General features: G+C 44.0%; 1 protein-coding gene across 6 annotated transcripts; it reads right to left on the reverse strand.

The window, feature by feature from the left end:
• Positions 1–582: 582 nt before the first annotated feature.
• LOC125717920 (phosphoinositide 3-kinase regulatory subunit 6-like) lies at positions 583–14,132 on the reverse strand. 6 transcript variants are annotated; one of them, XM_048991289.1, is made up of 20 exons: positions 14,016–14,132; positions 13,389–13,523; positions 12,331–12,415; positions 12,032–12,136; positions 11,527–11,618; positions 9,509–9,577; positions 9,127–9,259; positions 8,480–8,549; positions 5,381–5,564; positions 4,762–4,906; positions 4,586–4,672; positions 4,104–4,458; positions 3,694–3,793; positions 3,341–3,457; positions 3,150–3,260; positions 2,362–2,458; positions 2,199–2,269; positions 1,999–2,089; positions 1,716–1,875; positions 583–1,458 (listed from the first exon to the last, which is right to left on the reverse strand). In XM_048991289.1, the coding sequence occupies exons 3-20, from the start codon at positions 12,386–12,388 to the stop codon at positions 1,293–1,295; spliced, it is 2,211 nt and encodes a 736-aa protein (XP_048847246.1). In that variant the 5' UTR covers positions 12,389–12,415; positions 13,389–13,523; positions 14,016–14,132; the 3' UTR covers positions 583–1,292. The 6 variants fall into 6 exon arrangements, with proteins under 6 accessions (XP_048847246.1, XP_048847250.1, XP_048847245.1 ...); XM_048991293.1 differs by having other exon boundaries at positions 12,032–12,090; positions 14,012–14,123; XM_048991288.1 differs by having other exon boundaries at positions 14,012–14,123.
• Between the last annotated feature and the right edge of the window lie 37 nt (positions 14,133–14,169).

Raw genomic sequence — 14,169 nt, forward strand, 5'->3', positions numbered from 1 at the left:
CAGGACTGACGGGCGCTTAATGCAGGGAACGCGACTGAGCGGACGAGAGGCACCTGGGGTGAGGCGCACAAGGGCTGTAACGGGAGGTAAGATTTAACAAGCAACGGCGAGCCACACCAGGGAGCAGGAATGAGGGGTGTGACACACCACGTTCAGCTTATCTATAGTTTATTTTATTTGTTGTTTATATAACTAATAGAAACAGATCAACAAACGATAAGTATGCGACTAATATTTTCTGGATGTCAAGCTCATTGGATTAATTAATTGATTAATTAGAGCTGGTTGTCAAATTTACCAAATATATGTACAGGTTGCAGTGCCCCAAAGGGGAGGTTTAGGATATGAAGCAACGTTCTTCTAGTCCAAGAAGAACTTTTTGGGGAAAATAAGAAATTTTGCTTTATTTGTTGTGTTACTGTTAATCTGCGTGTGTTATAATGTTAAATTGTGTGTTTTTTCTGAGCGAATATATACTTACTACCCAGATGAATAGCTTTAAACATTTTCTTTGACTACTGTTTGCACAGTATTACTGTTGTTGATACATATCATATGAATACCGCCAGGAAACAGGTTGGGCAAGTTAGACAGTAGCAATTTATTCATGTGACCAGTATGGTCTGTCTTGTCTCCCCTGGCAATCACTATAAAAGGCAATAACAATGAGAAGTGGTTGCACAAACTCCTATTGAACTGTGATCTGTAGAAACAACATGAGTTACGTCTAACTCATTAAAATTGTCCCTCTTTCAAAACTAAAAATTAGTTTCTTACTATTTACACAATAGTGTTTGTGCAATAAATACCGAAGTTTCCCATTCGTACATTCAGATGTTCAGTATATAGATCACAGACTTTTCAAGACCTTATAAGATAAGTTGTCCTTCCTAAACACACACCACATAAAATTAATACATATTGCATGACAGTGAATGAGAGAATGAATCAATAAAACCCGCCCGTCCCCATTCAAATAATTCTTGACAGTTTCATCACCTGTTAGGAGTATCCTGGAGATCAGGTCTTTTGACACAATAAGTTTAAGAGCAGCTAACAGTGACAAAACAGAACTTGCTCTTGTATGTAAGGGCATTCTGGTCCTGACATGAAGCACAATAAGGTTACACCTTCCTGTTTTCAAGAATGAAAGGCAAGCTCAGTCTACACAATGCTGTTAGAAGGTCGTAGCTCAGTGTCTGAAGGCTGTGGAGCAGGCATTGGTGTGTCACCTTGGCTTGGGGATACCTGTTGTAAACATTGTAAATCTTTCCACTTCCACCTCTGCGGAGTCAATGACCTGCACCAACGAAAGTGTTCAATGGCAGTGGTAAACTGTGGATGGCGCTCTGATCCTCCTTAGTATCCTTGGTATCCCCCAGACTGAAATTTGCAGGTTGAGGCCTTGAGGACTTCTGAAGGCTGAACCCCGGATCGAGGCAGCGGGAAATTTCCACACTGTGAGACAGGAATGCTGGATAAACAGGCATGTAAGACAGGAGCAGAGGTTGCGCAGGACTATATAATGTGCAAGTTCATTCTGCCTGAGGACTGAGAGAGTGAACTCCCGTCTTTACAGGCTTTAAAATGATGATAAAGGGTTTGTCTGCGGTCTCAGTTATTGTCTGGGTTCAGTTCAGTTAGAAGTGCCTTAAGACTGTTGGTAATGTGCCATTCAACATGGATTCTGAAGCCAGATTCTGAGCCCTTCTTACCACTGAACGTCCTTGAAGGTCCTGCGTGAATCTTTATCCAGACAAACACAGAAGGCTTTGTTCTCCAGGGTCCTGATCTTAATGTTGCACGTTCTGACAGAGACCTCCCGCGCACTTTTAAAGTTACCGAAATTCACGGTGAGGCAGCTGAGATCTGGATCTGTCATAAGACAGAAATGAGGTCCCCGATGTTATTGTGGCCACCAGTACAGGGTGAGTGCGAGCATGAGTATTCACACAGAACTCAAAAAATAAATTAGCAATCAGCAAATGCTGTGATTACCTTCTGATTCAGTAGTGGGAATGGCGTCAATGAAAGCAGACCATACTCTTAATGAAACCACTGTGTCTTCCGCCCTACTACTGACAGACAACTGCAAAAGTTAAAGATTAATCTCAAATTTAGATTTCGGCCCACATGACCTCCCTGTTATGATCAAGACAAAATACACGAATGGAGGGATATTTCAATGAAATGTTTACCCTCTTGTATTTCACAGAAATCATCACTCCTTCCATCTCTGCTGTGCTTCTTGTGATCCTGAATGATCCCTCTGGAAGAGAATGAAACGACCACCAATGAACAGCTAGACAGAACTGAGCCAGAGGTCAAAATGACATCACAGGTGCAATTGCTTTACGGTACCATTTATATGACTCATTTTGATATTGGGGAAGTCCAACTCTAGGTGACAGACAAACACGTCCTCCACAGGAGTAGTTCCTGGATTGAAGAAGTTGATCTTTGACAAGGAAAGTCATGGTCAGTATTCTGGAGCCAGGATAGACACGCAGGAACTCTATATTTCAAGCATACTATAGATACAGTGTTTCCCAACCCGGTCCATGGTGACCCACATACAGTCCACGTTTTTGCTCCGGGAACTGGAAAGAAGCAAAAATGTGGACTGTCTGGCAGGGAGCAAAAATGTGGACCGTCTATGGCAGTGTTTCCCAACCCAGTCCTCGGGGAACCCCGGACAGTTCACCTTTTTGCTCCCTCTCAGCTCCTAGCCAATCAGGAACACCGAATACCTGGTACAGGTGTGCTGGGAGCTGAGAGGAATCAAAAGCATGGACTGTCTGGGGTTCCCCCGAGGACTGGGTTGGGAAACACTGGTGCAGACTCATGGAATGTCTGCTGCTATACTTCTGAATCAGTAAAAATACACAAATTCTATTTGATCAAATGAAGGTCTTTTACAATCAAGAGTGTAGGTTTGGGTTGAGGACATGTGTCGCTACCAATATTGTGGGAGGACCGTGTGTCTTTAGAGGTTGGGGGGTTCATGGCTGATTTGGATCCTGCCTGCTTGCAATTGTGAATTGGTGTGAAAAAACTCCGCAGGAATGTCTGTCTAGATGGTGCAGAATATTATACAAATATTTCTAAGAAGTCTGAGCACACAGAGGCAGGTGGGGGGGCGCCAGTACCTTTACAGAGTAGATAGTGAGGTAGATAGGCTGAATGGCCGTGCGGATGTAGTAGGAAATAACGTCGGGCAGGAAGGAATCAGACTTAGGCGTTCTGCTAGGGCTCGCTGGCTGAAACGACACCCAAATGGTACGTTCTGCACTCCACTAAGTCCACTAAGAAGAAAGTCTTGGCGCCTGCAGGCTCTTACCATCTTCGCCATCTTGGGAATCATGCGTCCCAAGCTGCTGATGTTGCACTCATACCACGGATCGATCTTTTCCAGGTACGAGCTCACAGCCAAATTTGTTTGGGGGAAAATGTTTCCCTAAAGCAGTAGATAGTAAAACACCATCAAGAGATTCGTACCAGTGACAATCAATGTGCTTTGGGTTCAAATATTGTTTGGTGTGCACCTGATTAATCTTTTCATGCATATAACCTGCATTCCATGGCTGTGCAGTGTAATACATAACTCTGGTAAGACCCTCTGCTAAAGTAACAAATTATCAGCATGGGTGGGTGTAATGAGCGATACCAACACCTAGGGGGCGCCATCCTCACCTCCTCAGAAAGGCTTACAGCAGACTCACTGGTGACAGGGATGTAGTACAGCTCCAGGCTCACCTTTGTAGTTAAATACAGACATCTTGCCTCCCTCTGCCTACAAATTCATTACAGAATTCATTAAAAATAGTAAGATATTTCTTAAAATGCCTTTTGTCTTTTTCCTATAAACATACAGTACTGGGCATACATCTAGTCCAAGTAAATGCTTAAAGCTATTTGTCTGAGTAGAAAGTGCATATTGGCAAAGAATATAGGTGAATGAAGAGAAAAGCAATACAAAGTATGTTGACGTTCCATTCTCCTAAAAGCTGATATCTTTCTGGATGGCTAGAAGAACAAACCTCTCCTTAGGGGAACCTCATTTAAACCTAAAATTCTCTGACTGCCTCAGACTTTGAAGGCACCTGAGAGAGTGGTAGGCCTTAGCCAGTCTGCCGACGGTTCTGTCGTCTCCCATCACCACGATTCGGGCTGTGAAAGGCCGCTCGTCTTTGGGGAGAGGGGCACCGGTGGTGGCGTGCAGCTCCTCCAAGGACTCCTTCATCAGCGCCATCCTGTCCGACTGGGTGAGCCTCCTTCGCTGGCCGGGCCTCCGGATCAGAGACGGCTGATCCCGTGTCCCTATGTCCCCCATGATCCCGCTGTCTGTGGACGTGACCAGCTGACGAGACCTTCCCCCCAGGCTGGCTGTGGGCGGTTCCTCACACTCCTGGCTGTAATTCAGTGAGCTTGCCCGGACGAATTTAATCACTGCTCCCCCTGTTGGTGAACAGAAAGAAAACCAGCACCAGTAAGTATTAAATCAAATGTGACAGCAGCTCTATGTATGTGTGAAGAAACATCTAAAAGTGAGGAGGGGCAACTGTTACAGGCTCCGCCCACTCACACAGCTCATTGTCTTCCCTCCATACTTGGAAGTTCATCTCCGGGTTGGGTAGGGAACAGCTGCACAAGGAGCCACCCTCAGGGGCATCTGAGCGACCAATCATAATGTAGAGTTACAACTGGCTGACAAGAAAAATGCAGGCAAAAGCTTTGTTAGTGCCCCCTCCCCCTGCGCACCCAGCCTGGCTGTCTTTAGGATCTCCTCATAGATCCGCTGCAGCTTGGCGCAGTAACTGCTGCGGTCTGCTGCCACATCTCCCGTGTGCTGGGCCAGAGTGGACACCACCTTATGAAAGAACAGCTCCACCACGCAGCCAAGGCTCTGTCACAGACAAACAGAGGTGGAAAGTTCAGGTCCAGAAAGTACAAATCTAGACCATGATTTTGTTTCAACCAACCAGTTGTGTATAAAGAGTCACATGCACAGAGTGCGCAACTGGTTGGGTTGAAACAAAATCATGGTCTGGATTTCTGCTTTTGGAACCTGAACTCATGACCTCTGCAGATGAAACACATCATTGACACATCAGTGACTAAGAAGAAAATTTCCTCTCTGCTAGTTGTCAGGGTCATCTGTGGCTTATACACCAAGATTTTAATTCACAAGTCTTATCAGTATAACACTTCACATCTGCCACCCTGGGTATGCGAGGTTGCACACGCTTGTCGGCTGTTGCGAAATGCCTGGTCTTTGAAACTTTCAGGCTGCGTTTTGAAGTGTGAAAGGAACATCCACACAATTGGCATGTGAGATCAGTGGCCAGCGCTCTGTTCCCACGACGACCGTGTACCCAACCTGCAAAGCCTGTTTCAGCACGGCCCCATTACAGGACTCGCCCATCGCCGCCTGCAGAGTGTGCAACACCGTCGCACCCACAGGGTCCAGCTCGCCAGGGGCTGCGGCCGCCGGCTCCAGATCTGCCGTCACACCGGTCACAAGGGAGTCTGGGAACACGGCAGGATCGGCAAACACGAAGACCCTGGGGGGTGAAGGAGAGAGTCCACGGTTGGTACAAGGTTTCCTGCAGGGGGTGGTATGTGGCAACATGATTATTCACCGTACTACTTTCAAATAACTGGTGTAAGAACATAAGAAATTTACAAACGAGAGGCGGCCATTCCGCTCATCAGGCTCATTTGGGGAGAACTTAACTAATAGCTCAGAGTTGTTAAAATCTTATCTAGCTCTGATTAAAAGGAACCCAGGGTTTTAGCTTGAGCTACACTAGCAGGAAGATTATTCCATACTCTAACTCAGAGGTGGCCATTCTTATCCGCAAAGGGCCAGTGTGTATGCGGGTTTTCGCTGCAACTCCCTAATTAGATTACTAATTAGAGGACTGATTGGCTGAAGAGTCCTCACACCTGGGTTTGGACAGCTGACCTAAAGGTTATCCTAAAGATCTGCGTACACACTGGCCCTTTGCAGATAAGACTGGACACCCCTGCTCTAATTACGCGTTGTGTAAAAAAGTGTTTTCTCAAATTCAGTTTAAAATGTTCTCCCGCTAATTTCTACCTATGGCCACAAGTTCTGGTATTTAAACTGATATTAAAGTATCCATTTGGCTGAACAGCATCCAGACCTGTTACAATCTTATATACCTGGATCATGTCCCCCCCTTAGTCTCCTTTGCTTGAGGCTGAACAGATTCAGCTCAGCTAACCTCTCCTCATAAGACATTCCTCTAAGACCAGGAATCATTCTCGTCGCTCTACATTGAACCTTTTCCAAGGCAGCAATGTCCTTCTTAAGGTATGGTGACCAAACCTGCACACAATATTCTAGGTGAGGTCTTACCAAGGAATTGTATAATAGTAGCATCACCTCCCTTGACTTAAACTCCACACACCTAGAGATGTAACCCAACATCTTATTGGCCTTTTTAATTGCTTCCCCACACTGGCAAGAGTGGGACATGGAAGCATCAACATACACACCGAGGTCTTTCTCATAATCAGCTACCTATATTTCAGTGGAACCCATAAAATATCTGTACTTTATATTTCTGCTCCCTGCATAGATTACCTTACATTTATCTACATTAAATTTCATCTGCCAGGTATCAGCCCAGTCACTAATTAAATCAAGATCCGTTGTAGCCTCTGTGCTGCTAGTTTAGTATCTGCTACACCACCCACCTTGGTGTCATCTGAAAATGTAACCAGTTTACTGTATGCATTAGTGTAAATATCATTAATGTAAATTAGGAACAATAATGGTCCTAAAATGTAACCCTGCGGTTCCCCACTATGAACTCAGGCCCACTGTGACATTGTGCCTCTAATAACTACTCACTGCTTCCTGTCTGTTAACCAGTTTTCGATCCAAGCTGCTACAGTTCCTAAAATCCCTACAACCTTGAGCTTAAGCAAGAGCCGTTTGTGGGGGACAACAAAGGCCTTCTGGAAATCTAAGTAGATCACATTGTAGGCCTTTTTGTGATCAATTTCTCTTGTAGATTTCTCAAAGAACTCAAGTAAATTCATTAAACAGGATCTACCTCTCCTAAATCCATTTTGGCTTTCCCTCAGAATGTTATTTGAATTCAGGTAATCTACCATTTTCACTTGGATTATAGCTTCCATGACTTTTCCAGTTATGCAATTTAAACTGATTGGCCTATAGTTTGCGGAATTACTTTGATCCCCTTTTTTGAATATGGGTGTTATATTTGCACACTTCCAATCTGAAGGTACCACACCAGCAGATAAAGATAATGAGTTTGAACGGGAGATGGCAGGTACTGCCTAATCGGGAATGGGAAGTTGGAAAGGTTTTTAAATTGCTGCAGGAGAAAAGGGATAGAGTGGTGCACGCATGCATGCATGCTAGCTGTGCTGCGTGACCGTTCTGTTAGGATGCATTAAATACCTCATCAACCCGGACACCGGTATGGGAAGGTAGACACTGCATGGATTTTTTAGCAGTGGAGAAATTCTAGGATCCCACTGGAGGGGGGGGTGCTCAAGGACTGCCACACTGAAGGAAGTTTATTGTTGATTAACTTATTGATTGTTAGCATGCTGTAGTGTGTGTATTACTGCGTAAGATCATTGTATGGCTGGTTTGGGGGGGGGGGGGGGGGTCATCGAGAGGTGGTTTTGCACTAAGCTCTCATTGCTTGTTGAAGAGGGGAAATCAGAGTGTTATTTCATTTTTAAGATTAATTGGAAATAAAGGTTTTTCCCGTTGTTCATTCTAAAACTCACTCTGCTGCATGTGTTTAGCTTGGCTGCCTCATTCGCTACACGGATTTCAGTTCTCTGTCATGCTCAGAGCTGAGACAGGGCGCCAGTATGGTCTCGCGCGGTTTTACTGAGCTCTCTTTCCATTCACGCCAAAACCCGCCGCACTTTCTGCGTCTGTGTAACATACACACTTGTCACTTTTTTGTGTGTGCGTGCATGCCTGAATATGTGTGTGTGTGGGCAGTGGTGGGTTAATAGTTAGGGAAGCGTGCTTGTAATTGAAAGATAGCAGGTTTGAATCTCCGACCAGCAAGGTACCACTGAGCAAGGTACCACCCCCCAAGCACTGCTCCCCAGGCGCTGAATTAGCTGCCCCCTGCTATGTCACACCGTCACATATGGGATAAATGCAGGGGACACATTTCGTTGTTCGTTGCTGTGGTGTGTCAACAATGACCACCAAACTCTATATATATATATATATATATATATATATATATATATATATATATATAGACACACACACACACACACACGCCAAGAGTCCCTCACTCTCCTGCTAGTGGGGCAGCGGAAGCGGCTGATGTTTGGCTGGCCGGTGCCTGAGAAAAGTGTCAGAAAAGGCAGAGAAGAAGCCCTTCTGTCTTTCCTGGCTGAGGGAGGGAGTAGAGGGGAAGTGGTCGGCATTTTGGCAAATACTCACTTCTCCTGCAAGGAGAAGCTGCTGTTGTGCAGTCGTTGCTCTGCAATGATCCGCCGTTGATACAGGGCACCTGGAAGCAGGAGGAGGAAGATTATTTAACCCATTAAGACGAGATGAAGCAGTGCAGCGCACATTTTACTGAAATCATCTGTTAATGTGCTGAGATATGCCGCGCAAATTCAACAACGCTATGTTTTCATTGTGACTTTCCACTCACTGCAAAAAAGAACATGGTGCTCGACACACTGCTGGGGGATCGTACCTGCCTACTGCCTTCAGACACCACAAGTCAGAACACGTCAGGAAGTCAGCTGTCTTCTCACAGATACAAATCGGATGCTATCTGCAATCTGTAATACTATCGCTCATTTATTGTCTGCAAGTAATTGTTTCCTTAATATCCCAATATTCTGTTCCTCAACATTCTGTTTGTGTACCGTGTTCTTTAATATTTGCACCTTGTCTGCTTTGTACTTAGTAACTGTATATGTTTGCATGTGCGCTACATCATCACCATTTTATCCATCAGAATCAATCCCTAGAACCAATTTAGTGTTAATCTTTTTAAATCTTTTAAAAGCAAGTCATGTGCGCCACACACCAACAATCTAACGTGTTTTCGACGGGATCTGGCAAAGGCTTTGTACCTGGAGTGATCTGCTCCATTTTAATTAGCTTGGCATAGGCGAGCGCTATAGTGCAATAAGGGTGAGGCAGTGTCAGCAGTTGCTTGCAGAGATCGTAGGTCCTCTGACACAGGTCATCCGGAAGGTAAACCGACTGCAGTGGACAACGAAACGAAATCTTCACTGTAGCTGGGCGGCTGCTTATTACCAACCGAGAGAACATTCTAGAAATCGACTGCAGACACTTCCATTCTTAAGAGACTCCATGACACGAAGCAAAGGGACTGAACGAGAATGCGTCAACCCAGAAATGTGGGCGATTTCAAAATAAGGTCCTAAGACCGACCATCCATCCATCGCCAGTTTTTCAGCATAATTACACACCATAGGAAAGCAAACTGACCTGATAAACTGCATAGATGAGTGTGTGGAGCAGCGGGATGATGTAGGTCATGTACTGTAATCTCTTTACCTGCAGAAATTACACTGTTTATTATACAAACAACAATAATAATAATAATATTTTGTTGCTTAGCCAACAAAACAAGTTATGCTTAAAAGGTAGTCAAAATAAAACTTAGTTATATATGTATTTTGAAGAAATATTTTAGTCCTCGGGGTGGCATGGTGGTGCAGTGGTTAGCACTGTTGCCTCACACCTCTGGGACCCGGGTTCGAATCTCCGCCTCGGTCACATGTGTGTGGAGTTTGCATGTTCTCCCCATGTCGTCGTGGGGTTTCCTCCGGGTACCCCGGTTTCCCCCCACAGTCCAAAAACATGCTGAGGCTAATTGGAGTTACTAAATTGCCCGTAGGTGTGCATGTGTGGGTGAATGGTGTGTGAGTGTGCCCTGCGGTGGCCTGGCCCCCCATCCTGGGTGGTTCCCTGCCTCGTGCCCATTGCTTCCGGGATAGGCTCCGGACCCCACGCGACCCAGTAGGATAAGCGGTTAAGAAAATGGGTGGATGGATGGATTTTAGCCCTCCCTTAACATATGGAAAATGCTAAGTTACTGAAACTTCTGGAAGTGAATTTCAGCTACGAGGAAGCTTTGGGTGCTTTTCTAGCACCAGGTACTATACTTTTGATTCGGTACTGTCGGTACTTTCCCTTTTCCATTGACTTATAATTTCCGTACAGAACGTAAAGTAAGAAAAAGCCTCATCTTAATATGAACTGACTAGCGATGTAAGAATTATTTTAGTATCGCACGTCGTACAGCCAGATAACACTGTAGCGCCTGCGAGGTGCGCTGAGCATGCTGGGACATTGTACTCAGCCCCTTGTTTGATAATGTTAATATTTGTTGTATTTCTCAGTTATCGTTTGTGTATTTGCCCATGTCTTAAGTGAACCCTGTCAGATCCTCTCATGTTTTCAGCGTTGTATAAATCACACACCGTTTGTGTACCTTACTGTCCAGCATCAGACCCCCGTGTTCCGGAGATGTGCTCGGTTTGTGGTTTATTGGGTTCCTGTGTTAGTCCTGCTAATAACTCAATGGAAATACTTCTCTCTTCCGTACGGGCCACGTTTTTAGTTCTGCTTCAGCATCCGCTTTTATGATCTTAAAAAAAACAGCACTTTGTGGTACTAGAAGCACATTATCTGATCTTGTGGAGAAACGCCGTAAGATGGACAGCAAGTTAAAAAAATATATAATGTCCCAGCATGCTCAGCGCATCTCGCTGGCACCACAGCATTATCGGGCTGGATGACGTGGGATACCAAAATAATTCTTACATCACTAGTCAATTTATATTAAGATATTTTTTTTTACTTTATATCTATTCAAAAGCTGAAGTGATACAAGTTGCATTAACTTAATTAGATTTGTAGAAGGCAAATCGTTTTGGCTGTATTTAAATATTTAAGTTAATCTTACTTTAGAAATACTCATATAGTATATTCGATAATTGAAACCAGAATAAATTTTTTAAGGCATGCAACTTGTTAGCATGATTTTTTTAAGTTGAGCCAATAATTTTTTTAGGAGTTTAAAGTTTCTATAACTAGAAATTTTATTTGAAAAATTAAGACAAAGCAAGAACTAGATCGGGGGGGTTTTCAAAGTCCGGCCTGGATGTAGACTGAATCTGCAGGTTAATCCGAACCCAGCCGATAATGGACCTTATGAATCAAAATGAGTATCTCAAGAAAGCATAATGTGGTTTGAAATACAAAAATACAATGTAGGACCAGCATTGGTCGCACACACAACTCATCTTACTGTAGTTCCCCCTGAAACCCCCGAGCCCCCCAGCAAACGTTAAAATGTTTCCATTTTGTTATATACTAATGTCTTCATCGTCGCACTGAAACTAAACCATGCTGCTGACAACCCACTGAGCTCTGGCCACAGCCAAATATCTCCATCTCTACTTGTCTGTACCAGCCTGCATCCACACTGAAGCACCTACCTTCTCCAGTTCCTTCACAAGTATCTTCACAAGCAGCACACAGTGCTTGGGACTCTCCAGAACTTTCTTGTGCAGTGTCCATCGTAGCACTCCTTTAGGAGAAACGTTCAGTGATGAAGCAAGTCGTGGTTTACATTAGCGATGCGTAAGCGGTGATGCACAAGTATGTTTACCTCTTAATACGCTTTCGCATTGACCCTGATCTTCTCTTACCACAGTTAATTGTCTAACTGAAGATTACTAATGCCAGACCAGAAGACCGTTTGATCCAACATGACCAGCAGGGATGCCGACAGAACTGGACTTTTGAGTGAAGAATCTCATGTTCTACATTTAACAACATAATTATCTACGACAACATAACTATACAAAGCTATGAGTCCCCACAGAATGGCTGTGAAAGTCACTTTAGATAATAATGAACACAGAGAAATCAAGTAATATCCCCCCGTAACATCAAAGGAACATAAGTCCTGAGGTTGTGTAATCGGTGACATGACCCTACCTTTACTTTGTGACACAGTCAAGGTGTGGTTGTTCAGCTCCCGGAGGATGGTTTGGAGGCTGCGATAAATGTTCGATTCAATGGAGACCAGGCCATCGCCTTCCCCTGCATAGGACCATCAGACTTTTGGAAATTCTAAAATATTCTAAAGGTATCAAATAATATACTGATTGCATCTCTTTACTCCATCCATTGATGGTACCTGACTGTACATTAAGTGTTAATTTGCTCCTATTTTGACCCCGACCTGGTGCCTGAGCTCTATGTTGTGGATCCACATACAAGAGAGCAAATCCTACCTGCAGTGTCTGCTCTTTGGCTCCCCCTAGTGGAGTCCCAGGAGGCATTAAAGGTCATTCTTCAAGCACATTCTGGTGACAGCGCCTGCACGCAGGGTTATTCGCTTGCGTCACGGCAAGGAGGTTATATGGAGCAGAAACATGTCAGGGCATGGAGGTTATGGAACAGAACAATCATCGTTGTTTTGGCCCCGAAAAGCTTACTCAGCAGTGGAAACATGCAATTTAAATCCAGTGTGTACCTATGTTTAGGTCAACTACTGGTGATGAGTGTGTGAGATCAACATCATGTCAGAAGAAGTACCAGAATACATCACTATCAACAGAGGATTATAGCATAACACACCCTTCCTGAAGCCAAATAGAACACTATAGATTTAGGTCAGGGACTGGGCCAAGGGAGACCATCTTGTTTGGCTTTAAACTATAGAGAGATATTCTTGCACTGGGAATTGTACTCCTATCCTAGGACCACAATAGCCTTGAACTCAAATAGTCCAGCACAGTGTTTCCCAATGCGGTCCTCGGGATCGCGCAGACAGTCCCCGTTTTTGCTGCGTTGCAAACTCGGGAATTATATTGTACTGCAATGGTAAGAAACCCGTAATAAAAGTAGCTCATGAACAGCTTCGACCGCTGCTGGCAGGAATGAGGACACGTGGAATGCTATCATAACAGTAGACACAAATATAGGGTACAGGAAGTAAAGCGAAGCCTCACGTACATAAACTTATAATTGCAAACACAGACATTAGAAGCTCCGTGACAGCCGCGTATGTCCCTACCAAGGCATTTCTTCTCAATGGTCCTCACATCTGCTGGACACGTTTGTCACGTTTGAAACGACATTTCACTTCACCTTCATACTTTGCCAGCTCTATTATCGCAAATATCCGGCTGAACGATCACATTTAATCCATACTGAAACCCATTTAATTGAAAAGTCTACCTTCTAGTTTTGTAACATGATTCATACATTATATACGAAAAGGAAAACGAGCATAACCCCAACCACGGAACTAAATATTCTTGTACTATAACTGAAAAGCTATTCTTACCTCTGGCCTTTTTCTGTCCTTTAGTATACCTTGGGTAATGATCGGGGGTTAGATACAGCGGCGCTCCGCCCACCAGCCCTCGCAAAACTTGCTCTTTTACTGACTGCTGTCTTCCCCATTCCTCAGCTTGAGGTACTGCAGCGATTTACACACGTAGTTAAAAAAACGTTTCCGTATATTTCGCTTGCCGATACGTGTACCACTGTCAAACCCTTTCATAACAGGAACATTTACAAGCATTGTATTTAAATACTTACCCATGCTTCTTGTTTCAAATAGATTTAAATAAAAATAACTAACCCAGGTTAGATAGATCTTAGCTTATCAAAATCAAACACCGCATTATATTAACATCAGGCCAAAAGGGAAAATACAACTTACACCCCTGAACTGTGACATTAGGCTTCTTTTACAGAGGTCAAAATGAACACAATCTTTCATCCACGTAATTTACTATGTTGACGGACTAAAACGTGGCCAAATCTAAACACACGCACCACAGTAACTAATCACTTATCAAATGCAAAACTGCTACGCGAAAAAGTACATTTGTTATTAAATACAAAATCGGCTTTTTCTGTATTGCATTGCTCATAAATGACTATTTTAAAAATAATTAATACCTACACAGCCATATCCATCAGAACAGACGGGCTCAGTACGGAGCGGCTGCAGAATATCCGACTGTAACGCATCAGACGTTGTTAGCAGCTACAGCAGAACAGGATGCCGTGTCATCGCTGTATGTGAACTGAAGCTCAGCTGACGGCTTGGTGTCAGT

This window comes from Brienomyrus brachyistius, chromosome 22 (genome assembly GCF_023856365.1).
Source record: "Brienomyrus brachyistius isolate T26 chromosome 22, BBRACH_0.4, whole genome shotgun sequence".
Lineage (NCBI taxonomy): Eukaryota > Metazoa > Chordata > Actinopteri > Osteoglossiformes > Mormyridae > Brienomyrus > Brienomyrus brachyistius.

What these genes read in the sequence shown, in the direction of transcription:
- LOC125717920 (XM_048991289.1), bottom strand. Translation starts at nt 12,388, where the DNA reads ATGACCTTTAATGCCTCCTGGGACTCCACTAGGGGGAGCCAAAGAGCA. An exon ending in CCTAAAGACAGCCAGGCTGG is followed by an intron (nt 4,673 to 4,761) that starts GTGCGCAGGGGG and finishes TTGGTCGCTCAG; the next exon opens with ATGCCCCTGAGGGTGGCTCC. An exon ending in GAGGGAAGACAATGAGCTGT is followed by an intron (nt 4,459 to 4,585) that starts GTGAGTGGGCGG and finishes GTTCACCAACAG; the next exon opens with GGGGAGCAGTGATTAAATTC.